This window comes from Passer domesticus, chromosome 2, assembly GCF_036417665.1.
Source record: "Passer domesticus isolate bPasDom1 chromosome 2, bPasDom1.hap1, whole genome shotgun sequence".
Lineage (NCBI taxonomy): Eukaryota > Metazoa > Chordata > Aves > Passeriformes > Passeridae > Passer > Passer domesticus.
In genome coordinates this window covers 28,311,603-28,338,441 of record NC_087475.1, presented here as the reverse complement: position 1 = coordinate 28,338,441, position 26,839 = coordinate 28,311,603, and the positions used below count along the sequence as shown (strand labels likewise).

The 26,839-nt window shown below is 39.4% G+C and overlaps 1 protein-coding gene and 1 long non-coding RNA gene across 5 annotated transcripts in view; one reads left to right on the top strand and one right to left on the bottom strand.

Annotated features, from left to right (window-relative positions):
* Positions 1 to 1,172: 1,172 nt before the first annotated feature.
* On the top strand, positions 1,173 to 25,263 carry SLC5A7 (solute carrier family 5 member 7). Of its 3 annotated transcripts, none has more exons than XM_064407956.1 (9): positions 1,173 to 1,439; positions 2,473 to 2,695; positions 9,839 to 9,952; positions 12,730 to 12,885; positions 15,486 to 15,634; positions 17,589 to 17,732; positions 19,536 to 19,689; positions 20,844 to 21,061; positions 21,795 to 25,263. In XM_064407956.1, exons 2-9 carry the CDS (start codon positions 2,518 to 2,520, stop codon positions 22,416 to 22,418), a joined length of 1,737 nt encoding a protein of 578 aa, XP_064264026.1. In that variant the 5' UTR covers positions 1,173 to 1,439; positions 2,473 to 2,517; the 3' UTR covers positions 22,419 to 25,263. The 3 variants fall into 3 exon arrangements, with proteins under 3 accessions (XP_064264026.1, XP_064264028.1, XP_064264027.1); XM_064407958.1 differs by lacking the exon at positions 1,173 to 1,439 and adding an exon at positions 1,562 to 1,622; XM_064407957.1 differs by lacking the exon at positions 1,173 to 1,439 and adding an exon at positions 1,602 to 1,675.
* Positions 24,739 to 26,839, bottom strand: part of LOC135293590 (uncharacterized) — a 28,032-nt gene continuing 25,931 nt past the window's right edge. For both annotated transcript variants that reach the window (XR_010355680.1, XR_010355679.1), the window contains exon 5: positions 24,739 to 24,845. This is a non-coding gene — a long non-coding RNA (uncharacterized LOC135293590). The remainder of the gene's footprint in view (positions 24,846 to 26,839) is intronic.

Here is a 26,839-nt window from a genome sequence, read left to right as displayed (position 1 = left end):
TGACAAAAATAGTAATATTTCTAACCTTTAATTCTTTGGCCACTTTCATGTGGGTTTCTCAAGTGAGGCCAGACCTGAAAGCAGTCTTATGCACACAATCAATTTATGAGTGCACAGTCATAATTTATTGCCCGTGAGGCACATAAATGGCTGGGGCTAATGTGGTGTGCTCAGCAGCTCGTGAGCAGGCAGACAAAGCTGCTCTGCTAGCCAAGCTGGCCAGGCAGTTGGCAAATATGCAGGAAAGTGCCAGCCCTTGGGTCATTCTTTGCAGTAGACTGAGCTTTTATGAATTGCCACCTTTCTCCTCTCTGACTTTACCTCTTCCCATACTGCAGTTTTCCTCTTGAATCAAGGATGATTTCAGATTTTCTGCTTCAAGTTAGTTCTTTTGCCATTAGCTGTTCTGTACTCCTGTGGGCTTTTTATTTCTACTTTTCAACTTACATGAGCCAATGGCCCATGTTAACTGACTCTCAAGAGCTGACAGAGAATGCCACAGTTCAGCATGATCTTCCCTTTCTCAAAACTGGCGCAAGGGCATATGTGGGTCCTCTTTGCACGTGTACCCTTATTCTCGGCACTTAGAATCTCACTGTCCAGCATCATTTGGAGACAGAGAGCAAAAGTTGATATGACCCTAGCTCTGCAGGTGGGGTTTATAAGAGGCATGGCAAAAAAAACCCCCAAAAAACGGAGTCTCACAAAGCTGTCCCAGATGTGGGAAAGGCCAATGCATGTACAGCCAGGTTTGGAAGGGAGGTGTGGCAAAAGATGGTCCTGACCAGCCTCTCATGGACACACCTTGGCTTAGTGCTTGCCCAGTGCCAGGCCCAGGGGTGGCAAGGAAAGGCTGCCAGGGAGGGTAAGGGGAGCACAGAGCTCACCTTCCCTCCCCTACCTCTGCCCTCTTCCCTTTCTCCATCACTCTTTTCACTATGTCCTTTTAGATCAAGCCTTTCTTTTCTTCCTCTTTCCAGCTGGTTCAATATTATCCTGTTCCTTCCTGTTTCCCCTCATTCCCTTTTGTCTTCTCACCTCAATTTCACTTCCTAACCCTGCTTCCCTGCCATGACACGACAATCAGTCTCCCTTGAGTCATCCTTACTTCCCCCCAAGGTCCCCTATCACTCTGACGTCTTTCCCCCTTCCTCCCCCCAGCTCTGACGGACGCGGTCCTCTCACCCCACTGAACCCTCCTCCTTTATAAAGAGATTTTCCTCTTTATTAATCCACGAGACCCCCGTCGCAGCCTCAGCACTCGGCGCACCGTCGGCACCGCGGGGCAAGGACGATCCTTCCTCCGCTCCTTCCCTCCCCCCGCCAGCGGGAAAGCCCCGGGCGGGGACCCAGCCCCCGGCGGCTCGGCCCCGACACCGCCCCGCGGGATGGGCGGCCGTGCCCCGCGGGCTGCGGGGCAGCGCGGCGGCGGAGCGCAGGTGGGCGCCGGGCTCCTGTCCCCGTCCCTGTCCCTGTCCCTGTCCCTGTCCCTGTCCCTGTCCCTCTCCCTGTCCCTGTCCCTGTCCCTGTCCCTGCCCCTGCCCGACGGCGCGGGCGGGCGGGCGCTGCTGCCCCGGGCGCGGTCGCGCAAGGCGGCTCGGCGGAGCGCGGAGCCCGCGGAGGTAGGGCTGGCTAGGGCGGCTGGCCCCGCCGGCGGAGCGCGGAGCCCGCGGAGGTAGGGCTGGGAGCAAGGGGCTCCGCGGAGCCGTCGGGAGCGCGGCTGTGCGGGAGCGGACGCGGAGCGGCGGGGCCGGGATGGGGAGGGGGCTCCGGGAGAGGCTGGGCACGGGGCTGCCGCTGTCTGCGTCGCTCGGGAGTTTTCCCTCGCTGTAGTTCGTGTACTTCAACATTTCTGCCTTCCGACAGCTTTTAAGCTTTCCGTTTGCTTCCCGCATTTGAGAGGACAGATTCATACGTTTCATGCTGGACAATTAAATGTTGCAAAAAAGAAATCGCAGATTTTGAAGTGCGGGAGGTATCACAAGGAGGACGAGACTCAGAATTCCAATATAAACACTTAAAAGATATGTTTTGCTGTTGTAGCTAGTACTTATATGTAGTTTAGTTCTATTATTACTTAAGGCAGTTTTGTCTTCAAAATAGAGATTTCTGTAATAGTCCACATGGCCAAGATTTTCTATCTCTTGTACCAAAGTAGTCTGTGACTGAAAAGTTCCCAGACACTGAGGACTTGGTGATACCAAAATTATTCAGAGCTCAATAACCGACTTCTGAGGACAGTTTAGCTTTCAGCCACGTCATTCATTTCCTTTTGTGTTCAGAGGCTGTAACCACTGGTTGTTGCTCCACAGGCGTTTTAATTGGCATGTGACATTAATCTCAATTACATCTGAAATTCTCATTTCTTGCATTTACCGGAATAGTCTCTTTAAAAATCATCTGAGGGTTTTTGTACACTGATTCTAAAAAGCAGGTATGCTAAAAGCAGACCTATTATTGCATTCTCTCCAGAGGTGTTAATGAAATAGCGATAAAAGAAACAGCTGGGACTTCAACATGGCTTTCCATGTGGAGGGACTGGTGGCCATAGTTGTCTTCTACCTGGCAATCCTGGCAGTAGGGATATGGGCTGCTTGGAAAACCAAGAACACCAGCAGCGAAGGAGATCGCAGCGAAGCTATTATAGTCGGTGGAAGAGACATTGGTTTGCTAGTTGGGGGATTTACAATGACAGGTATGTAAAAAAACACCTTGTTGTTTCCTGGTTAGTGTATAACTTGTCAGTTTTCCATATGAATGAATTGCATTCTGCATGTTAAGTGATGGAAAGTGGGGAAAATATATATATACCTTTTTATCCAATTGTTTAATGAACAGCCAAATGTATATCTGTATAAAAACAATAAATATTTGTAAATCTGACAGGAAGAATATATTTTAACCAGTTTTCATATCTTTTCATTCCATATTCATCTGAAGATCAGATATGCTTGGGAAAAAAGTATAGAATTAATATAGATTAATTGGAAAGTTTTAAAATAACTGTTATTGTTTTTAAAACCATCCAAATTTGTGTGTTATTCTTGGGTTTGTTTAATCCGAGTGTAGGGAAGAAGACTGGTGGGAAGGGGAGGGTGTGCGACATAAATTAACTTTCTAGAAGAAAATTGGCATAACTCCAGATTTGTAACTCTACAGATATCAGCAAACTCATTTTGTGGATTCTTTTAGCTTGTTTTTCAGCAGTTGGACAAAATAATGCTTTACTCTCAATAATAGTACCAGTAAGAAAAGCCTGGGTGAAGGAAGAGCTCTTCACTGATTTAGTAAACAGTGCTCTCTGACTCCCAGAGCCAGTCAAAGCAGCTGTCTTACATGGGTAAATAACATAGTCATAATACTGTCCAAAATCTCAAAACTTATATTTTGGTATTGGAACAAAAATGCATTATAGGAAGAGTGAATTACCATTATATTAAGGCAAATTAATGTTTAGGCATGGGGGTTTTTTTATTTTTAATTTAATCTAAATCCTATTCAGGCAAAGCCCTTTAAATTGTCAAATTGAATTATCTGACTATATTTATGCATTGCTGTTTTGCCCTGTTCTGCTTTCACAATGATCTAATGAGGAAGAGCCAGGTAAAACTTGGTCCAAAATTCTGCCTTTTTTATTTGAGATAAATTCACATTCTTTTGCAGGGGCGTTTTGCTCATTCAAAGACTGAATGTTTAGATATTGAGTAAAGAATGTTTGTAAAAGTCAATAAAGTTTGAATACAGTCAGATGTTCTACTTTTTGCACTATGCTGTAATTTACTGTATCACGCATCCATCAGCTACTGGTGCATAAGATATGATGAGAGTCTGTTCAAAGTGAGAGCTGGTTCGACTTCCTTCTGCTGAATGAAATGTTTTCAAGGACACTGAAACCAGAATATTTTGTAGAAATATTGGTTGCCACAAAACAATGAACATTAAATCAGGGGAGTCGAGATAAAAGGCATTTCCCACAGAAGTGGCTACGACTAATGGCTTTGCACATAGAAGGTACAAATTCTGGTCTCCTTAATCCTATTTTGCAGGAGTATTTTGTGTAACAGCTGAAGCACAGATGAGACCTGTACTGGGATTTCCTGTATCTCAGGCATGTTCTGTAGCCACCACAATGCACACCCGCACATGTTCATCCTGCATTGTGCAAGCTCTAGAGATGGCGCAGTTTCTCATCTTTGCAGCAGAATATCAGACTGATCCCAAAGCCTAAAAGCTACCCAAAAGCTGACACTCTTTTTCCCTTATGCCTTCCTTAAATCTGGCAACTAAAGCTTGATATGGCAACTAACCTACCTTTCAGTTGTAGTGAACCACGCCTGGTGCATAAAGTGAGATCTGAGCACAAATCTGATGAGCCAAGGGTTCGTCCGAGTTTTGTCTCAGTGAGGATGTTTGGGGCACTCGATTTCTAAAGTTGTAACCAAACAATTATGAAAGTAAGCTGATGAAAATCAGCAATAATTTTTACAGGTTGACAATTTTTACAAAATAGGTGCATTATTCAAGGGCATACTTGCTTTTTAAAAAATGGTCGATGCTGATTTTGCACCTCGCAACTGTGGCTATTCGCAATACACAACTATTCCAGCATCATCTTTATATTTTTCAGGTTTAATTGTCAAAATATAAACTAGAAAGCAAAGCCTACCCTGCAACAGGAAAACAGAATTGTTTTAAAGATCTCCAGAAAGGATAATGTTTTTATGTACACAAAGCACTTTGGGTTATGAGATAAGGCCTTATTCTCTCTTTTTTGCCTGCGACAAAAACACTACAATGTTCTGCAGATATTGGCCACAAAAATGGTAGAAGTTTCTAGGGTTACTTAGTGGAGAGGATGACAGCACTTAGCCTATAAATTTGAAATAAAATTCAGAACATAAGCATCAAAGTCAAGATTCCAGAGTAATTATAGCTGATTTTCTAAACAACATTGAAAAATCTTAAAGCACTACCTACGAATAACAGCTGTGGATATTTTTGGGTATATGCTATGATCCTGAAGAAGAAAAAGCTATATCAACCAGCTACTGAAATGCTGAACACAAAGCCTGTTGAAGGTTGAGTGCGTCTGCAAATAAGAAAGCACAAAGAGTGAAAAGGTTGGATTGGATGGATCACAGCAGTTTATATTGAAATGAAATAACATTGTACCATAGTAGACACATTTAATCTGTGTATAATTTTTACATAATTATAGATAAAATGTTGCATTAAATACTAGCATTCCTTATTTTTGTGATTTTTTTTTTAAGAAGCGATATCTGCAACAAAATTGAATCTAATTCGATTTTAGTGATGAGTTTAAACCTCAATGGAAATAGTTGAGATTACATAACTAAATGCTCACAAACATGACCCAAAAGGTAATAATCTATTTATGTAATTTTTGCATTTTAGTTGGATAGAGCTACATAACCCTTCCACATGAAAAAAAATATTACACAATTCTATTTTATTATAATCCTTGGATCAAAATTTTCATTTTACAGAACTTGACAAGTTTATTTAATTATTTGAGTGCTCAGACAGGGAATTCTGCCTGAAAAAGTGGCAAAAACTTTGGTTTCCTCGTATATATCACTATATATCAAGAACTCAGAGATCAACTTCTGTGTGTCTCACAGGAACTAGAAGATCAATTCCACTCCTTACCCTCAGTATTTGTCTGATCATTTTTTACAGTGCATGTTTTAAATGGATGTTGGTATTTGCTGCATTTTTTTGTTCTTCAGATGGCAGGCAAAGAGAAGATTAAAATAGATTACCACATGAATGTTTCCATGCAGTATTAGATATTGTATTCCTTTTGGCTGATGTAGGTAAAAACAAAAAGAATTTCACCAAAAATAATGGTATTAAACTAACTTTAAATTGTGGCTTAACAAACGAGGATCAGAAAATTAATATCTAAGGTTGAAATCCCATCCTATCTTATCCCTTTATTTCATTTCTAATGTATTTACCTGTGTCAGTGTACGTGCTGACTATCCATTCACCACCTCAGAAAAAGACATATAACACCTTCCTAGAGCTCTGTGGTCCTTGACAGGTGTTCCAGAACAGTCATGTGCACAGAAAAAATGATTAGCAACAATTTTTCAAACGCCAATCCAGAAATCAAGAAATAAAATTAAAAACAAGGGCTAAATCCTTGATGCCACCTTACACAGCAATATCTGTCTGCAGGACAGACAGTGTAGGGTAATGACCCCTACCACATCACACAGAAGGGAATTGACTTGATTTCCTCCAGAAGAAATAAGGGAGCTAGGAATGGCATCCAAGTGCCCCTTGGGGAGCACCTGACACATCTGTAGCAACTGTTGGCAAATCAGTGCTGGAGCTGGACACCCCTTTCACCACAGCTGCAGCAATGTTGGACATCTGTCCTTGGCTATGGGATATTATTCCCACCTGTAACCAAGTATATAATTAATTTAGAATTCATGCTTAGGCATTTTCTGGGGAAAGAGAAAAATAAGCTTCCCTTTGTAATTATTTACTTTTTGATATTGGATACAGGTGCTTATTCCATAAGTTTATGCTGCTTGAGACACAATAGGCAACACACATCCCAGGTAGTCATGGATTTTTCCATAGAGAGTGGTGTCCCTCAGGGGTCCATACTGGAACCAGTGCTGTTCAACAGCTTTGTCAGGGCCATGGACAATGGGATTAAGGGCACTCTCAAGCAAGGTTGCAGATGACACCAAGATGAGTGCTGTGGTTGATGCTCTAGATGGAAGGGATCCCATACAAAGAAAGGTACCTGGCCCAGTAAAAGAGGCCAAATGTAAGATCCTCCACCTGGATCTGGGCAAACCCAAACATGAGTACAGGATGGGTGATGGGTGGATTAAGATCAGCCCTGTTGAGAAAAACTCAGAACCACAGAATTGTAGAATCATCAGGATTGGAAGAGACCTTCAAGACTACTGAGTCCAACTGTCAAGCCAGCACTACCACTGTAGCCCCTAAACCAAATCACCCAGTGCAAGATCCAGACACCTCATAAACACCTCCAGGGACAGTAACTCCACCACCTCCCTGGGAAAGATATTCCAATGCCTGACCACCCTAACAGTCAAAACTGTTTTTCTAATATCTAATCTGAACCTCAGCTTAAGACCATTTTCTCTTGTGCTTTTACTGCAGGCATGGTAGAAGAGACTGGCCCCACACCACTACATCCTCCTGTCAGGCCGTTGTAGAGAGTGATGGGGTGCCACTCTTCTCAAGACTAAACACACCCAGCTGCCTCAGTTGTTCCTCATCAGACATCTTTTCTAGACCTTTCACGAGCCTTGTCACCCTTTGCTGGACACACTTCAGCATCAATGTCCTTTTTAAAGTGAGGGGCCCAGAACTGGCACTAGAAGTGCCAAGGCCAAGGGGATGATGTCTTTTCTGGTCCTGCTGGCTGCACTATTGCAGATGCAGGCCAGGCTGCCATGAGCCTTCTTGGCCACTTGGGCACATGTTTGCTCAGGTTCAGCTGCTGCTGACCAGCACCCCCAGGTCCTTTTGTGCTGGACTGTTTTCAAGACACTGTCCCCAGCCTCTAGCACTGCTTGTGCTTGTTGTGACCAAAGCCTAAGACTCAGCACTTGTTCTTGTTGAACCTCATGCAGTTGGCCTCAGCCCATCTCTCCAGCCTGTCCATATCTTACACTCCTACAAATCAACACTCTGACCCATCTTCATGTTATCTGCAAATTTGCTAATGATAGACTTAATCCCCTCATCCATATAATCAGTAAAAATATTAAACAGGACTGGGCCCAGCACTGATCTCTGGGACAGGCTGGGAGAGTTGGGGTTGTTTAGCTTGGACAGGAGAAAGATCTGTGCAGACCTGATAGCAGCATTACAGTACCAAATGGGGGCTTATAGAAAAGATGGGGTTCAGGGCATGTAGTGATAGGATGAGATGTAGAGGTAGGGAATTGAAGGGTAGATTTAGATTATATGTTCAGAAGAAATTCTTTATTGTGAGGATTGCTGACACAGTGGAACAGGTTGCTAGGAGATGTTGTGGTTCCCCATCCCTGGAAGTGTTTAAGGACAGGTTTGACAGGGCTTTGAGCAACCTGGTCTAGTGGATGGCATCCCTGCCCATCACAGAGGGATCAGAAATAGGAGATTTTTAAGGTCCCTTTCAATCCAAACAATTCCATAATTCTAGAACTCTGGTAAACAAAGTATCATACTCCCCTCTATCTTAATTCACACTGTAAAGAGTCACAAAATGCCAAATATTTGACAACTTTTTATGTAGATTATGTATCCTTGCTCTTCTTGTTAAGAATCAGCCTTAACCCATCTTCCCCATGTAGCCCCATATGGGCATCACCCACCCCTTATCTCTGTAGTGCACAATAACTCTTGATAAGCAAAAGTCTACTCTTAACAGGTCTCCTTGGGTCACTTCTTTTGTTGCAGCCTTTCTCTGCATGCACACCCCTCATAAAAGTCCATTATACCATTTCCAACAACAGAATGGTTCATTCCTGTGCTTCAAATTGCTGAAAGGGGGGCAATTGTAATTCTCTGGTTCCTGGAGATCTTTGATTCTAAAGCTGTAGTGAAATTCAGCAAAATACCCTCTAGTAGTACTTGAGAGATATCACAGTCAAGTGGAAAAGAGTAGTTATTTAGCTCTTAATGAAATTTCTTAAAGAATTTTATTAAATTTTCTTAATTTGTTTTTCTCTCCAATTGTTTGTCTTAAACGCAAAATCAGGTTTGCCTGCACGATGGCAGATGATGGGAAAATTCTGAGGAATGTTTAACAAAAATACATTTCGAGCTATTGTGACTTTTTACACAGAAACCCTAACTACTCTTACATGAAAAAGTAAAGGCTTCTGACACAAACCAAAACATCATTACAAAAGTCTAGGACTTGTAATGGTCCGTCTGGCCTTGTTCAAACTGTAAACTTGCTCATTATACATCAGAGATTTAAAAAAAAAAAAATTGCATGGAATCTCCAAACAGGAAGAGATGAACTTTATTATTTGATTTGTTATGAAATATTTTTGCAGATGTAATCACAACACATTTCTGCATTGGAGTTTTTCTCTCACATATATTGCTGATACCAAATTCTCAAATGTAGAAACTTCCCTTAAAGGCAGAGAATCAACTCATTAAGTGTCAGAGGTCGGTATATTAAAAATACTGCTTTTTGGAGAGAGAGATAAAATCAGAAATATTGGAGACAACAAGTATCCTTTATTGAATATGGCTGAAGGAAGAATAAAATAAATTAATTAAAATTTAGAACATACATGGAGACAAAAAAAGCACCACAACTCCATATAGAAATATTTTGAGAACGCAGTGTTCATTAGTATGCTTCATGTAACAACAAAAATTTAACAAGGTTTAAAAAGGCTTTTTTTTTTTTCACGAAGGTCCTGGTAAATAATGTGTTCATTATATTTTTGCCTAATTTAAATGTTCTGCTTCAGACACCCCCTTATACCTCTCCTTTATTTATACTAACACAAACAAAATAGTAATAATGGTAAATAAGTAGTGGGGCACTCAACCCTCACATCTTCATTGGCTTTATAGAGACTTAGACACTTTGATGATTGCCTTAGTCCATTTGACTTCTCTTTTCATATGCTTAGGCTGCAAATTCAAATTAGGTCTGCCTTTAATAAAAGGATGCCGTGCCTGGCACTTGTATTGTTCATATAATAAAAAGTAACCATGTCATACATAATTATGATTTTATTATACAGTGTGTGAGTGAGCTTTTCTTTCCTTGTGGACATTAAAGACTTTTCCATCTCTTCCTTTTCAGCCACATGGGTTGGAGGAGGTTACATCAATGGGACAGCAGAAGCTGTGTATGTCCCAGACTATGGTCTAGCTTGGGCTCAGGCCCCTATTGGATATTCCCTTAGCCTGATTTTAGGTAAGCAAATACTAATAGTCCCTCATTTTAAAGAGTTCTGATGTCGGGTTCATTCTTTGAAATAAAAAACTAGGGTCTGATGAAAGGTTGCTGAGGTAAACTGGATCCCTTCTTCTGGTACATTTGGCTGTTAAAAAACCAGTACAATACAAAACAAAACAAAACAATCTCTATAAATAGTTTGATATCTCAAGTCTCCTAAATTGCTTGACAAGACCTATTTGATCATTACAACCATATTCTTTGGCGGGGAGGGTAGAGGGGGGGGCAGTGTGTTTAAATTGTCAATATTAAGTTTTATATATTCAAGTTTTCTTTTTTCTTTAATTGCCTGTATGATTTGGAACATGACCTGGGTGTCCAGGTATCAGTACATCTATAAATCTTGGAATTAGACAAATATCTTTTTGGGTTAGGAAAGTGCTTATATTTTATAGATCTTCACCAAGAATCTAGGTAACTTTTTCGATTTTCTGTAGGAAGCATGCAGCACATATTTCCTCAGATTGGAAACTATTTCCTTAAAACTGAAACATGCAACCTCTTAAATGCACAAAACTCTAAATCACATGTCAGAATGCAAATGCAGAATCCTGATATATGCAGGGCCAGAGTGTAAAATACAGACGGCATTAAAAGTTTTAATGCTGCAATAATATTGCAACTGTTTTAAAAACATCCTAGTGGAAAACAGATTTTTTTTTTTAACCTCCAGAGTAATGACAGAGGGTTTTCTAACATTACTTGACCTCTCAATCTATTCTGAGTCTATTCTCAGGATCCTCCTACCTAATCTGACCTTTTGATTCCTTTGGTTGCTTATCCAGATCCTCTTCCACATTTTATTTCTTCCTATACAATTTCCTCTTTCTTTTTTCTCCTTGAAAATGCTTTCCAATGGCCTGTCCTAGTTATCACTACTTCCCAGGCAGAAAGTTCCCCCACTGTAGGTGATCCTCCCTGGCAGTGGTTGCCACCCGTGAGAGCAGCTCTGTGTGCTGTAAGGAAAGCAGTGCCTGGGGATGAGCTGGTGTCATCAGGAGGTCACGAGGGTCACGATCCATCGGTGTCAGGAACCGGCTGTTAGGGTTGGAGTCACAAGCATCCTCCTGGCTCGCAGCCTCTGCAGAATTGACATAATTTAACAATAGTCCAGAAGTTAGCCTCTCTGCTTGTTTTCAGCTGTCTAGAAATACCAAATTGTTTTCCTGAAAATTATAATGGCCACTGCAGAGAAAAGCAGTCCATGTGTGTTACCATACTTCTCTCTGCAGAGCACAGAGAGAAAGAATTTCTCTAGGCATGATCTGTACACGAAGGTTTGAGGGGAGGAATTCCTTATCCTTCTTTTAAAAAATACATCATCAAAATTATAAATACAAGGCTGGGAGAAATATTACTGCTTCAGACAGGAAGTATTTAAGATTGATGTAATCTCCCTGTTTGTTCTCCATACAATTTTATTTTCCTTACTTTTTTCATGCAATTTATTTTAAAAAGTTAGAATACCTTCTATTTCCTTTGACAGGTGTTTGAACATCCTAATAGGTTATGGTTTTTTCTTCTTCTTCAGTTGTCTTTTGCAATGATGGCATAACAAGTAGAATAGGAAAAGGATCCATTACCAAACCAAAAATCACCAAAAAAAAAAAAAAAAAAAGCTGAAGGGTTTCTGCATCTACCTGCCTAAACACAGCATTCACATAAGCACTATAAACTGGGATGGCAGTGTGTGACCCAGTACCTGCTGTTCAGGGAACTTGATGAAATGAAGAAATATGAGTTATAAAAAGGCAATACATAGAAATCTGGAAAATCTTCTGCACAATACAATGAATAAATGACATATCTTGTCATGAGGAACCCAATTAAGGCTTGCCAAATGCCATACATATATCTTACTGGGAACTGACAGGGTTTCCAGTTCGTTATTATATCTTATACAGCAGTTTTGCTGTGGTAGAAGTCAACTTGGTTATAGTCATGTGCAGATCTCAACTACACAGGTTTCCACACAAGGGCTCTTTCAGCTTTCCTTAGATAGGTCCTGTTTTTTTCCCCAAGACGGAAAGAATTTGAGGAGGGGAGACTTTTGCACATTTATGTACATATCCAGCCCATATACCAGCCAGGCAGAGCAGAATAGTGATATATCAAAATTCCTCAACATACATAAGTGAAATAACTGTATGAGAAATATTCATGGAATCTGACACCAGCAGAACTCAAAAACCTCTGGCCTATCCTGCAGGTGTAGTAAGATTGTTTCAAAAATACATAATAAATCTGAATTGTCCTCAAAGAATCAGATTTGCTGTGTGTGCACTAAACCACATGTGAAATTCTATTTCTGATTCAGGAATCTCAGACGGTTTTATTTTTAGAGTAGGACTATGTGAACCTTCATGCTGGATTCTGGTCTAAGAATCAACAGGATTAGGTAGAAAAGCCATTCTCTCAGGCTAATCCAAAATTAGACAAAACTCTGACAGCATCCATAATGGGAGATTACATAAACTGAGCCAGAAAAAATAAGAAAAAGCCTTTTTCAAATCATCAGACTATAGAAACTAATGGAGTGCGTGTGTTGAAGTAATTCTGTAGACATATGTAAGAATTTCCAGAGGATATTTTAACTGTACTTCTTACTTACAAACAAACAAACAAATAGTATTGGTGACATTTTTGTACCCTTAACTGACAATGAATATTTTATCCCTTAATGGTAACGCATTTCTGAACTGCAGCTGGTGTCTTACGTGGCTTTTTCTTTGTAGGTGGCCTTTTTTTTGCAAAACCCATGCGATCCAAAGGCTATGTGACAATGCTGGACCCCTTTCAGCAGCTTTATGGAAAAAGGATGGGAGGACTATTGTTTATTCCAGCTTTAATGGGAGAAATGTTTTGGGCTGCTGCCATCTTCTCTGCCTTAGGTAAGGAATAAGCAGTATAAATATTAAGTTATTACAGGTAGAAATTACCAAGAATATCATAAATGTATTAAAATTCTGGCTCCACATGGTAACTATTTAAGCCAAATGATTCAGACTGTGACATTTCTCAGACCCATGCTAAATAGCAAATAAATCTGGTAATGCTACCCCTTTATTATTTTGATAAGGAAAAGGCATGCAAAGTATCTATTCATTTTCATGTACCTTTAAGTTGTCCCTCTTCAAAGAGCATGAAAGGATTTAGGAGCAAATTTCTGTTCATAGTGAGGGTGACATAAGTGATTGCAAGTCCCCCTTTTGTGTCAAATCTGACCCAGCTTTTCTTTTGCATCTCTAGGGTGAGAGAAGCCAGTCAAAATTTCCCTTTATGATATGCAACAGCATTTCCAATGCATCTAAAGAAAATAATCCTTTGCATATAGGAGATCTACATGTAGAGAATACTCCATAACACAAATAATAGAAGTAAACCAGACACAGATCAATAAATTGAAGAATTCTTCAATTCTAAATGGCTTTCTTCTTGACAAAATGAAGAAAATACTCAAGAAAGGATTTGGGGAATTAGTGAAACTATGACTCAATAGAAAATCACTCAACTACTCATCCACTCCTGAAAAAAATCAGCTTCCAGGGTTTTTAATTATATTTCAGGCCTCAATTTAGCAACCCCTTTAAGAATAGAGAAAGCCCTTGAGTTGAAGCACCAGTAATTGACTTTTACCAACTAATCATACTAATAATGCACATGCATGTGGTAATGCCTTCTAGCATAAGCTATTTTAACAAAAATAAACTTTGAAGGTACTCTCCAACTGCGCTCTGATGAACTGCAAAGCAATGGGGAGCTTGTTTACCACAATTTCATCACGAAATTCTTAAAAGATTAAGAAAAAACTGCATGCTGAGGTGATAGGAGTTGAATAACTTGAAGAACACTCAGAGAATTTACAATATTTTTGATTAAGGACAAGCCATTCTCTTTTTATTTCAATACAAGTAGTGTGAATACCTTGCTAGATTTATATAACAGCCATCAGTTAAAGACTGTCAATGATCATAAAGGTCATTGAAGATTTTGATTTTAACTATTCTGTGAGTAATCTAGCTCCTTTTTCACACCTATCCTCACTGATGAATGTTTAATCCCAGTATTCTTCACTACTTGCTCTTCATCAATACTCCTTTCTTGACAGGGTTGTAGATGGGAAACACTGATCTTTAAGCTGTGGAAAAGGTCTGAGCTTGTAATTATTGAGCACATTAACTTTGAAGACTCATTGTGCAGTAAAAGCCACATCTGTAAGGTCCCAGAAGCTTACATATCCCACATCATGTTGTCTTCTAAGGCTAAAACACTTTCAAATATGTGCTCCAGAATATCCATCTACAATAACTGCAGGGACTAAAAGTAGTTGCAAGATGTTTCATTGAAATCATCCTAATTAGAAGGAAAGGAATTTTTTTCAACATGGTCTTAAAACATTGTAATGGCTTGAAATAGCTGATGCATCTAAGGGAAATGTGCTGAACCATCCTGATAGCTGCCAGAGGGGCAGTGCAGGAGGACACAAGCTTTTCAGGAGGTTTCTTGAGTGCACTGCCAGCAACTTCTTGACACAAATTATCAGGGAGCTGTTGTAGGGAGGTGTTCTGTTGAACCTGTTACTTAGACACAAGGAAGAACAAGTCAGGGGTATAAAAGTCAAAGGCAAATTTGGCTGCAATATTCATGAGATGTTGGAGCTCATGGTCCTGAGCCGGGGGAACAAGGCAAATATCACAACTGCAACTATAGATTTCAGAAGAGTAGAGATGGACCTCTACAACATTCTGCTGGGAAGAATCCCGTGGGAGACTGTCCTGGACTCCAGCAGAGCTGTTTGATATTCAGGGATCACCTCCTCCATGCTCACAAGCAGTTCATCCTAATAAAAGGGAAAATGTGGACTGCTGTTGAATGGGATGGGGACCTGGTGGTAAAAGATGTGGAAAGGGCTGAGGTATTCAGTGCCTTTTCTGCTTAATTCTTTGCTGGTAAAATCAGTTTTTAGAAATCCCAGGACCCTGACAAACCTGGGAAAGTCCACTGCAAGGAAGACTTGCTGGAAGAGAACCAAGTGAGGAAACTTTAAAATATACTGGACAGACAGTTTCATGGGACCTCAGGGGATGCATCCTGCAAGTGCTGTGGCAGCTGGCTGGTAGCATTGCAGGAGCACTCTCAGTATCCTTCTGAAGACTGTGGCAGTCAGGGATGGGCATGGTTTCTCCAGACAGAACAAGAGAGTGTAGTCCTTACAGACCTTGAGCAATATAAGGAAGTGCTGTTGGGACACTTCTCCATTTCCTAAGAACGTGCAAAATGACAGATGATAAACTCAGACCAACAGGAGCATCTCTTTTCCCATTCCCTTCAAAGGTGCAGAAAGGGTGTGCAGAATACAGAGGGGGGAATTATTACTGCTGTTACTAAGTGTCAGACCAAAACCAATATATGCAACTTAACAAAAGTGTGTTTCTCATCAGACATGCTGTGATACACATACTAACACACAGTGCTTTGGTTTTCCCCTTAGGTGCAACTATAAGTGTGATCATTGACATTAATGTCAATATTTCAGTCATTATTTCTGCCCTGATTGCCACTATGTACACACTTGTGGGTGGGGTTTATTCTGTGGCCTACACCGACGTAGTTCAGCTCTTCTGCATCTTCTTGGGACTGGTAAGTTTGGCGCTTTTTGCCGCATTTTGTCAAGGATTTTGTTCTGAGCAGCTGGAAGGGCCAAGTGTGTCGTGGGGTGTCCAGGCACAGCATTGCTAACTGGTCAGACTCACAGAGTGCTGACTTTAAAAGAGTGGGCATTTGCATCAGTGTACAGCCTGTACTTTGGAAATAGTGCTGTCCAAGAGGTCTGATTCTTTGGCTTTTTTCCAGCCAGTCTGGCTGTCCAACCACTCTTACAATTTTCCTCTTGAGTATACATTTAACTCAGAATAGGACTGGTGCTGACTCCTTCCCTGTCTGTCAATAGGACTGTGACTCAGGCACTGCAAGGAGACATAGGAAGCTGTTGGTGGAGAAATTCTGTCACTGGACCTGCAGAGTTGATACTCTACTGCTTCTCTTTTCTGTGGTTGTCACCTACACATCTTAGTTAACCTCCTGTTAACTTAGTTACCCTTCTTGGTTTTTCCCTCATTTCCCTCCACCACTCTTGGAGACTGTAATATAGGAAATCTCACCAGATGTCTTGGCTCTTTTAGTGTGGAAGTGTGAATATCCCTCATCAGCTATCAATGGTATGCTAGTGGATAGCCTTTTATTTTCTGCTGTTCTTTAAGCCCCGTATTGAAAAACATCAGTGTGACACTGATCACAAGGGTCCAATCAAAGAAGCTGCTGGCTTTGTTTGCCAGTGGCAGTACTAGACAGTCACAGGTGTGCAGAGAACTGTGATAACCTAAAATTAATGAAGTGGCTCAAGATGAAGGAACCAAAGCACACCTTGGAGGCCTGGTGCCCTTTGCTTTCAACAGAGTTCTTGTGCAGCTCTAGGGAAATTGCTTCAGCCAGTGCTTACACAGGTGGTCACTAACCAGCTCTCTGTATGTGCTTCCTCTGTGGCATCTTATGTTAGGACTATGGCCTTTAAGTGATTTAATGGAAATGGTGCTAAATAGCCTGAAAAAGCAAAACCAAGTTCCAGCTGGCCACCTCAAATGAAAAGCTATTCCAGACTTTCTTCCCTCATATCTTTGTTCTTTCATCTGAACAGAGAGGAAAATATTGTCTCCCTAACATAAATGTTAATATTTGTGAAAAATTAAGTTTCTACAGATGGCATGCATTACAGAAATTCCCAAAACTGCAGATAAATCAAAGTACAGAAATTGTCTTCCAGTATGATCCACTCACGAACCACTAGAGAGCCTGATCCTGCAAGAATAATATAAAATCGTCATTAACCTGATGGTGGGAGTGGGGGGAAGCAAATTAAGGTTGTACAGAAGTTTGACAAATTATTAGATCTACAGCTTTATAGTATTTTAATTCACATTGGGCTCTTTATGTAATTTCCCATTTGAAATAAACAGAAATAACGTAATGCTGAAAAACCCATATTCATGAACGCAAGAGTGTCATCAGTGACGCTGAAGAGTCAGTATCTAAATGGTCATGCTCTAGGGAGGCAGGTTTATATCAGATGGGACACTCTCACAGTAGATGTCACAACAGAGGAGAGCACAGATTCAGTTATCCCAGCTTCTCCTCCAGACTCTGGAGCAGTTTTTACTCCCACTGTCACAGAACTTTGCTGGTCCTTCCTCTAATGTCTGGTGGTCCAGGAAAGAGTGTAAACAATGTATGAGGAGGTTAGGTAAAATAGAACAAAGTTGTATAAATGTGCCTTTGCTTCTGCTTTTGCAGTTTCCATTTATTAATTCTTTGCTTAAGCTCTCGAGGACACGTGAGCTATCCACTCCCAAGCCCTCTGGATTTCAGAAATGTTCCACCTGCACATAATTTGACTTTTTGCAAATCAACTTCATAATTTGGTATTCAATTTTACTCAAACAAGCAAGAATAAGAAAACTAGATGAGTGTTAATATTAGAATTTCACAGATTTAGAATATCTTCTTTAGACCTGAGCACATTTTTTCTCTTTGGTTCCAGTGGATCAGTGTCCCCTTTGCCATGTCCCATCCTGCAGTTACAGACATTGGACTCACGGCTGTGCACCACGTGTACCAAGCACCTTGGCTTGGATCTATCAACTCACTTGACCTTTACACATGGTTGGACAATTTCTTTTTACTGGTAAGTGGCGATTTGTATGAAGGAGTGAAGCATTTAAGCACTTACACCATGTTACTGTGACAGCTGAAAATGATGGAGTCTAGTTAAGAGTTTCTGTCACACTGAAAACTTTTACCCTCTTGACTCCTGCTTGATAATTCTGCACATTTGAATGATTTCAGTGACATATCAGCCAGCATTGCCAGGAATGCAATTTAAATATCATCAGGCTGAAAGAGCTGACATGTTAAAATTAAATAAAAGTGTGCAGCTAATGCTTAACTGATGTAATTGTTGGCAGAGGAATTCATATATTGCAGAAGGCAATAAATACATTATACAAATGATTAAATATGCCTTAGGTATAGGGGAAGAAAATGCTGTGCAGAGATGGATGGCAGGATGGATAAATTCATACATGCACACAAGCCAGAATGAACCAAGGTCTTTCATTATTTAATACCTATATTACACATGGGATCAGTGGTTATTAAGTACTTTCCATTAGAGGATCTAGAAACACATGCTAACATTTTCCATTCTCAGTGTCCCTATGCAAATTTACACTGGTTTTATTATCATGTTTTATTTTGGGATTACATTTTCTGACTTTTTTTCAAATCCTCACAGCCAAAAATCTTCAGGGTTTTTTATAATTGGTCTATTAAAACAGGTTCTTTTATTCAGCATTGTCTCAGAGACCTAAAGTATGACATTAGATCAAGTGGCTGTATTCTCTCCTGTAAGCCTGAAGGTTTCATTTCTGCTGCTGACCAAAGGAAAGTTCTGATATTGCCAAATTATGACACACTTTTTTTTCATCTTGTCTGTTTCATTATAGCCCAAGAAATTTACACATTCTTGGAAAGCTCTGATAAAGGAACATTATTACCAAGGCGGCAAAGAAAAACAGTCATAAATAGCAAGTCAAAACCAGACTTGTCTGTGAAACATTAATTTAGTCCCTGTGTGTGCGTGAAGCTATATGAAACACCTGTATACACACTTGCTGGTCCAAATGCCTCCTGCCTCATTTAGTGCATAGAACAAGGTTATGAAATTTGCTTGGCTTTTTTTCCATGCTGTTTAGAGACAGACACTTGGTTACTTAGTGGAGACTGTTCAAATCCTGCTCTCAAGACAGAATTGTTAGCACTCGAGTTTTCAACCTTTGGTAATACTCTTTTATGTCATATTTTGCAGTAATAATTTTAAGTCCGAGCAGGATCATATCCAAATAAAAGAGAAGGGTTTTCACCATAAATCAAAAAAAATCTTTTTTTGCCTGTCTTCTACCAATTTCTATTGGTATTGTATTTTCTTAAGGCAGTGGAAGAATAATTTTTCAGATTCCTGGGTTCAATGTATACAGAATGTCTCACCTTTAAATGACTACACACACTTACAAAGGAAGATAAAATCTTCCTCTGTTATCATGTCAGTCTAATCTAATTTTAGTGGAAGAGGAGTATTGGAGAGCAAATTCTTCAAATATGAAATATGAAAATATTTCTTTTCATAAAGTTGTATCAAGTCAAAAGACTTGGGGATTATAGAGACTATGAAAGCGCAAAGTGTTGATGTTAATCGTATAAAAAAAAAAAACTTGTCTAAAAGAGTGGGATTTAAGTGGACTTACACAGGTTTGACATTGCTTGTGGTAATGAAAGTTGCAGTTATTACTGGCTGGCTGATATTCAATAAATAAATTTAAAAGTAGCAATATGGCTTTCAGCATTCAAGTGATCCTTGTGCATGTTCTCTATATGGCGATAGTAAAACAATTCAGCTACCACCAGTCACAGCTTGCTGTTGTGTTTGCAGACATTAGGTGGAATTCCATGGCAGGCATATTTCCAGAGAGTTCTTTCCTCATCTTCTGCCACATACGCTCAAGTTCTGTCATTCCTGGCTGCTTTTGGCTGCCTTGTGATGGCTATTCCTGCAGTATTGATTGGTGCAATTGGAGCATCTACAGGTAAATTATTAAAAATCAGTAGTACAATAAATGTAAAATGAATAGTGCAACAAGTGTGTGAAAATAAATCTTGTGTTAGATATAGGTGACATACAGGTTAGATAACCAGGTGGCATAATTTTCAACTCATGACTGCTTCAACAGAAGACTACACAGAAAAATAGTATTACAGAATATTTCTCCCAAAGGAAATTGCTCCTACCACAGTGGATGAAATTAAATAATTTTGTACATTCTAGATATCTACAGACACAATACTTCTATTCAATGTTTATGTTAGATTCTGGTGCTTTTATTTGGTTGTTACAGTAATAATGGGGAATGGCTGAGGGAGCTGTGGTTATTTAGCCTGGAGAAAAAGAGACTGAGGGAAGACATTTTGCTCTCTAAAACTACCTGAAAGGAGGCTGTAGCAAGGTACATCTCCCACATAACAAGGAACAGGACAAGAAAATGACCTCAAGTTGCAGCAGGGGAGGTTTAGAATGGATATTGGGAAAACCGTGTTCACCAAAAGGTTTGTCAAGTGCTGGGACAGGCTGCTCAGGGAAGTGGTGGATTCTCTGTCCTTGGAGCTATTCAAAATATGAGTAGATGTGGCTCTTGAGGATGTGGTTTATTGATGGGCTTGACAGTGCTGGGCTAATGGTTCAACTCAATGATCATAAAGTTGTTTACCAACCTAAATGATTATTTGATTTATCAGAAATTCCTTACCTTAACCAATGTATCCTTAAAAAAGTTTTTTTTGTCATAGTAAGAGTGATTCCCATCACAGTGACTGTGTAGCTAAACTGCTAAAAATATTCTGTTAGAAATGTTTACATTGCTTAGAGCCCTGTTTGTACTCGAAAAGAGTAGTTAAACACATCACAAAAAATGTGGATCCCAAACTTATTTTATTGAATAAAACTACATTTATGTGCAATTTAAAGTTTATTTTAGAGACAAGGAAAACTGCTGAGCAGAATTAAATCTGCCTAACAGAAACTAGTGTCACTGCCTCTCTGAAGTGCCATTGGTTTGGCCCTGGTAACAGTTTGTTCATTGAATGTGCATGAAAATATGGTAATATGAATAGCTTGCTACACATGAAGTCAAGAGGTGCTGTGGCTGCTAATGTTACTGATAACATACTGGTGTCCATATTGCAGCTTGGAACCAGACTGAATACGGTGTTCCTGATCCCAAGAGCAAAAAAGAAGCAGATATGATTTTACCCATCGTGCTGCAGTACCTTTGCCCAGTCTACATCTCGTTCTTTGGCCTCGGTGCCGTATCTGCTGCTGTGATGTCCTCAGCTGACTCCTCAATTTTATCAGCAAGTTCTATGTTTGCTCGGAACATTTACCAGCTTGCCTTCCGGCAAAATGTGAGACAACATTTTTGTTTTTACTTTTAGAGAAAATTTTAGGTGAGACCTTCCCTAGGTGATACATAGACTATAATGTCATAATGAAACACCTCTTTCATGTTCCTGCCTGTAAGTAGAAAAATAATTTGATTGCTAACAGTATGTTGAACAAACTGAAAATCATAAAAATAATTATGGTTGTGACTGATGACAAAAGTGAAAAAGCTGGCTCGCAGAGGGCAGCTGTCAAGAGTTCTCATGGAACTGCAATTTATCCAAACAGCTAATTAGTGTTGCTACAAGTGTAAGTTCCACTTTAATTCTTCACAAAATGAGACATTTTTCTAATCTTTCAGTTGGGAAATCATTTGACAACAGAATGGTCTAATGAGTTGGAGTTTTTCTTAGGAAACAGAGAAGAAGAAATTCTGATGCTGACAGGTTTTTTCTAATTGAGCCATATTGTGATTCTATTTAAAAGTTATTTTTTACACTGCTATTTTTTCCTCTTTGACTCATCATCAAGGTTTTTGCTATGTTCAAAGAGTAATGGCTTTGGGACTGGCAACCATAGCCCCTAGGGTTTTTTCTCCAAGCTTGAGATTGAGATAGAGATATTAGTTTGTAATTATTATTGAATTAATCATGCAAAGCTTTATTTTACAATTCAGTATTTTATATTGACTGTATATAAGTGTAGGCATACATGTATAGACATGAAAAAAACACCTAACACTGCCTTTTTTTGCAGGCTTCAGACAGGGAAATTGTGTGGGTCATAAGAATCACCGTTCTTCTGTTTGGAGCATCAGCAACAGCAATGGCACTGCTGGCTTCATCCGTGTACGGCCTCTGGTACCTCAGCTCTGACCTCATTTATATCATCATATTCCCCCAGCTCCTGTGTGTGCTATTTATTAAAGGAACCAACACCTACGGTGCCATTGCAGGTTACCTGTTTGGCCTTGTTCTCAGAATAACCGGAGGAGAACCGTACCTCTACCTTCAGCCCTTGATCTTCTACCCTGGCTGGTATCAAGATGATAACAACCTCTATATCCAGCGATTCCCATTTAAAACACTTGCTATGCTCACCTCCTTCTTTACTAATGTCATAGTCTCCTACTTAGCCAAATACTTATTTGAAAGTGGGACCTTGCCACCAAAGCTGGACTTTCTTGATGCTGTTGTTGCCAGATACAGTAGAGAACACATGGACAAAGCAACTCTTGTAAAAAGTGACAATATTGTATTAAATGAACTTGCACCTGTGAATCCACGACACAGTCTCACTTTGAGCTCAACTTTCACAAACAAGGAAGCCTTCAACTACGTTGATTCAAGTCCAGAACTGTCCAACGCTGAAGATAATTAAAAAATCTTGTAGCCAGAGGCAAAACAATGAGAAGCAGGATATTCTACAAAGAACAGTAAGAAGCATTTTATTAGAAGAAAAGCAAGAATTGGGAATAAAATGCCACTGCACATTCTTTAAGTTGTTTCTATGAGCAGGAGCATCCCATGGGAGGAACTCTTTTCTGCTATTATCTAATATGTTGGATTAGATCAGAGTGTTTACTAAAGTATACACTCAATCCCATTCCTTCCATCCAGAGCTATGTACTGTACCATTTAAAAATATTTAAAATTTAAAATATATGTAGAAGAAAATGTGCAACAGTTCTTAGTTAGGATATCATATGAAGTGATTATAATACAGTAAGTCTGAAATATTATCACTCAGCATTTTATTGGCATTAAGTGAAAATATATTGCCACACTATAAGTGATTTATTGCTAAAGAGCTAGTTGCTTGAACAAAGACAGACAAATAAATTCCCTCGGGTTTTGGCCTGGTAATTTTTTTTCTCATAAAGAAATTTAAATAATACAATCTAGTAATTTATTATTTGTATGAGACAGCAAAATGCACAAATAGTAATAAATTCCTTATAGGAGTGCTAAACATGATATATTAATTTTTAAAAGTTAAAATTAAATCACCAGTTTAAAACTATGTTACAGCTGATATAAGGTTACCTTAAACAAAATACGTTAATATGGGTGTTCTCTTTCTTCTTCTGTAGTTAGTCACTGTCATCAAAATTCTTAGAGCAATAACTGGAGTTGAAATTCAGCTTGTGAAAAATGGCTCTTATAGAAAAACTCAAACTAAATAGAATTTTTTGGTGTTGGGAGAAGACTTATCTTGACTTATCATGAAAAAAAACACAAGCAAAACAGTCTGAAACCAAGCAATTTCACCAATGGAATAAATATTGAAAAGTAAAGAGAATCAAGAAGACTTGAAAAGAGAAATGAGAGGGTTTTCCTTGCAGAAAATTCCCAGTTTTCACTTACTAAAAAAAACTATTCTTAAAAATGTCAAAAAGTCTTTTGGCTTGGTCATGCTGGAATTACTCTGGAAAATCCAGATTTTCCATAGAAAATAACATTTCATCAAAAATTTCTCAAAAAACCAGGCTTGCTGTACAGCTTTCCACATCTCTTAAGTGTTTGCCTCTGAAAGCAGCTTGGAGAGGAACTGAAAGGAATGCTGAACCCACAAATACAGTGAGAGGCACAGTGGCGTCTTCCACTGAGTGCCGGACTCCTCCATTGATCCCCATCCTCCTGGCCATCTCAGTGAGCCTGCAGAGCAGCTGCAGTGGCCAGGTGCAGACAAGACGTGGCTCACAAGTGGCAGTGCTGGCCAGAAGCAGCAAAGTGGGGAGATGAGGCCTCTGCTGACTTTGCCCGAGCCAGCAGGAACACGCAATGTTGCTCCCACTTGCCCACGGCCAGGATAATTGTGTCTGTCCCCATTGGTTTGTGCCTTTCTCAGTGTGAGCTCTAGTTGCTACATTTCTCTACAATTGAGAGTTGCGCTCCAATAATTCTTTTTTAAAATCTGTGTATGACGCAAAATGTTTGGTTGAAATCAAGATATCCTCTTGTTGCTGGTCACCAGTGAAATTTCTTTTTTTAACCCTCACAGCACGAGGAGTTATACTGGAGGATAGGAGATGTAAGAATAGGTTTTGCTGCTAAAGGAAGAAGCCATCAACTTGTGGATTCAGTGTTGACATAAGCTTTCACAAGGTTGAATCCTTAGATATGTTTTGCTCCTTTTGTGGAGTCATAACAGCATACATATATATTTAATATGTAGAGAAAATTAATTTCAGAGATGTTGGGGTTTTTTTCTCCTTACATTGCATTTGAAATAACATTGCAACACATTTCTGAATATGCACTGTGACCTGCAGTACTACTGTGCTTACTGATATGGAGTGTGCTCTGGGTGGAGGGAATCAAAACCAGAATCTGCACTAAAAACTCAGAAGAGCCAATATGGGAAAGAAATTAAAAATTCCTGCAAGATGAGTTAATAGGCCACCCATAAAATTCAGGGTGCTGAGTATCAAAAACCAAACACAAGCCCAGCAGTCTTAATTCCCCCATGAACCACAGAAGGGACATAAGGAAATAGACTTTATAGAGGACAGAGGGGAAGAACAGAAGCACTGCTGAATTATTCTCCATTTTCAGCCCTGAATCCCTTCTTATGGGAAAATATCAAGTCACAGTTTTACCTGCTTACCTAGCCAATGCCTTATGCTGCTGTTCCAAATTAAGTTAGAGGATCCCATTTTACAGTCACCTGTAGGCCTTCCTGAAAACTTTTCTCTTACCTCAGTTTTGTCCAGGAATTGTTAGAATTTCAGTACAAGATGCTGCATAGCAACCAGATGCTTTGAATACAGCAACATGTCGATATTATTTATTTCAAAATGCTCAACTGTGGGGGAAAAAATAGAAAAGAGACTAGAATTGAGCTGGAATAATTTAAGAAATTTTGATTGAAAAATAAATATATTTTTCTTTTGTATTCTATTGTTTCCATAAAAATTTAAGTGGTTTTAAAATGCTCAAAAAAAGTAGGTGAAAAAAACAAGTGTTAGTCCAAAAATTTCAAACCAGATGCTATCAACATTATCAGAATATTTTGCACTGTCTATCCTAGAATTTTTTTTAATTGATGTAATTTTTTGCAGTATTCCTGCTTAGATGGACTACAAAAGCCAAACCAAACAGCCCCATGCAAAATCTGTTTACAGGTTTTATTGCCTTAGCTCAGCTGTCCTACCATTAAATTTTACAGAGCTGTTCATATAACCAAAGGCCATATCTGTGATTGATAGCTGTGGAAAGAAAAACCCAAACCAACAACAAACAAAAACCAAACCAAACAAACAAATAAACAAAAACTATGTTACTTCCACAAGCAAAATGCCAACAGGATGTGATTCTTTAAGCAGATTTTATTTTCAGGGGAATTATCAGTCTTTCTCCCCTTTTGCAATTTGTGGACAGTAGTACTGTGCAGTCAATTGGATTTATAATGAGTGAAGCAAACAGCTCATTTTCAGACACTGAGGTTATTGTTTCTGAGCCTACAATTTTAAGATAAATTATTCATAACACAATCATACATTATACTTTCATATTCTTAACATTTGTGGATAACATTTATTTGACAGGGGTTTTTTTCCTCCGTTGCATGAGATGTGTTCATAAAATCAAGGTTGATAACATAGCTGACATGTCAAAAAAGTTATTTCATCTCTACTTGTCCAAATGGGATGATATACGTATTATAAACAAACCATACTTTTGTGAACCTGAACTGAATGTAAACATTAAGTGGATCAAATAAAGTCTGATTTAGTCTTTTATTTTCATATAGTACAAGAATTTAGGCGTTCAAATAGAAGTATCATAGGAAAAAAACTGTTATTCATTTTTCCTTCTGCCCTTCAAGTGTATTGGTCAAGTTCCATGTGCAGTTAGTAAGTTATTGTAAGTCTGCTATTAATCAGGGCAGTATTTGTGGATGTAGTTAAAAAAAAAAAAGTATATTTTTGTCTGTGTCAGAAATGCTATATTAAGACTATACTTAACAAAGCAGATAGGAAGCATAATATAGATATATATGTTTTAACTTCATTTGTATTGTATTCAATAACGTCCATGCATTTCAGGAAAACACTGTCTGGTTTTGGGTCTGTTTTGTCCATCTATTAAAAATAAAGACGTTTATTTTATTATCACTCAGCATCACCTGAGGTTCTGTCTCACAAGCACAGCCCCACAGAGATGAGGTGGCCCTGGCAAAATGGGATCTGGCCCACACCCCAGCCATCAGTGTGGTCACAGTGGCTACCCCAAATCCTGGCTTCAGTGTTGGAAATAGAGCTCTCATTTCATTAATCTCCCCCTTGTACTCACAGTCACAAGAGCTCCAGGATAATCTACATCCAGTGAAATTCCCTCCTGCAGACCCCAAGGACCTTTTACTTGGGGTGCCACACTGGAACAGGGGCTGTGAGTTTGATAAGGAGCACAAAATGCACTGAGTCAGGAACTCCCACACCTAGGGACTGCAGCTGTGATCCACTTCTGTGTGAACCCACTGGAGATTGGGTCTGATAGCTTTCCCCTTTGTAGAGGGACATGAAGTCATCCTGGGCATTGAATATATTATAAATATAATTATTTAGAAATACAAAAAAATAGTGAATTGAAAACTAATTCTGTGCTTTTATAGGCCTATTAAGAGTTTGATCATCACAGGAAAAGATACAAATGGGTGGCTTTCCAAATGCTAATGGCATTGCCAAACAATGGCACATGCCAAATATACAGAGTATTTATCCCCCAAATGCTTTGAAAAAATACATGAACAATACTGTCCACTCATGGGTGGGGAAAATAAGGCATACTGGTTTGTTT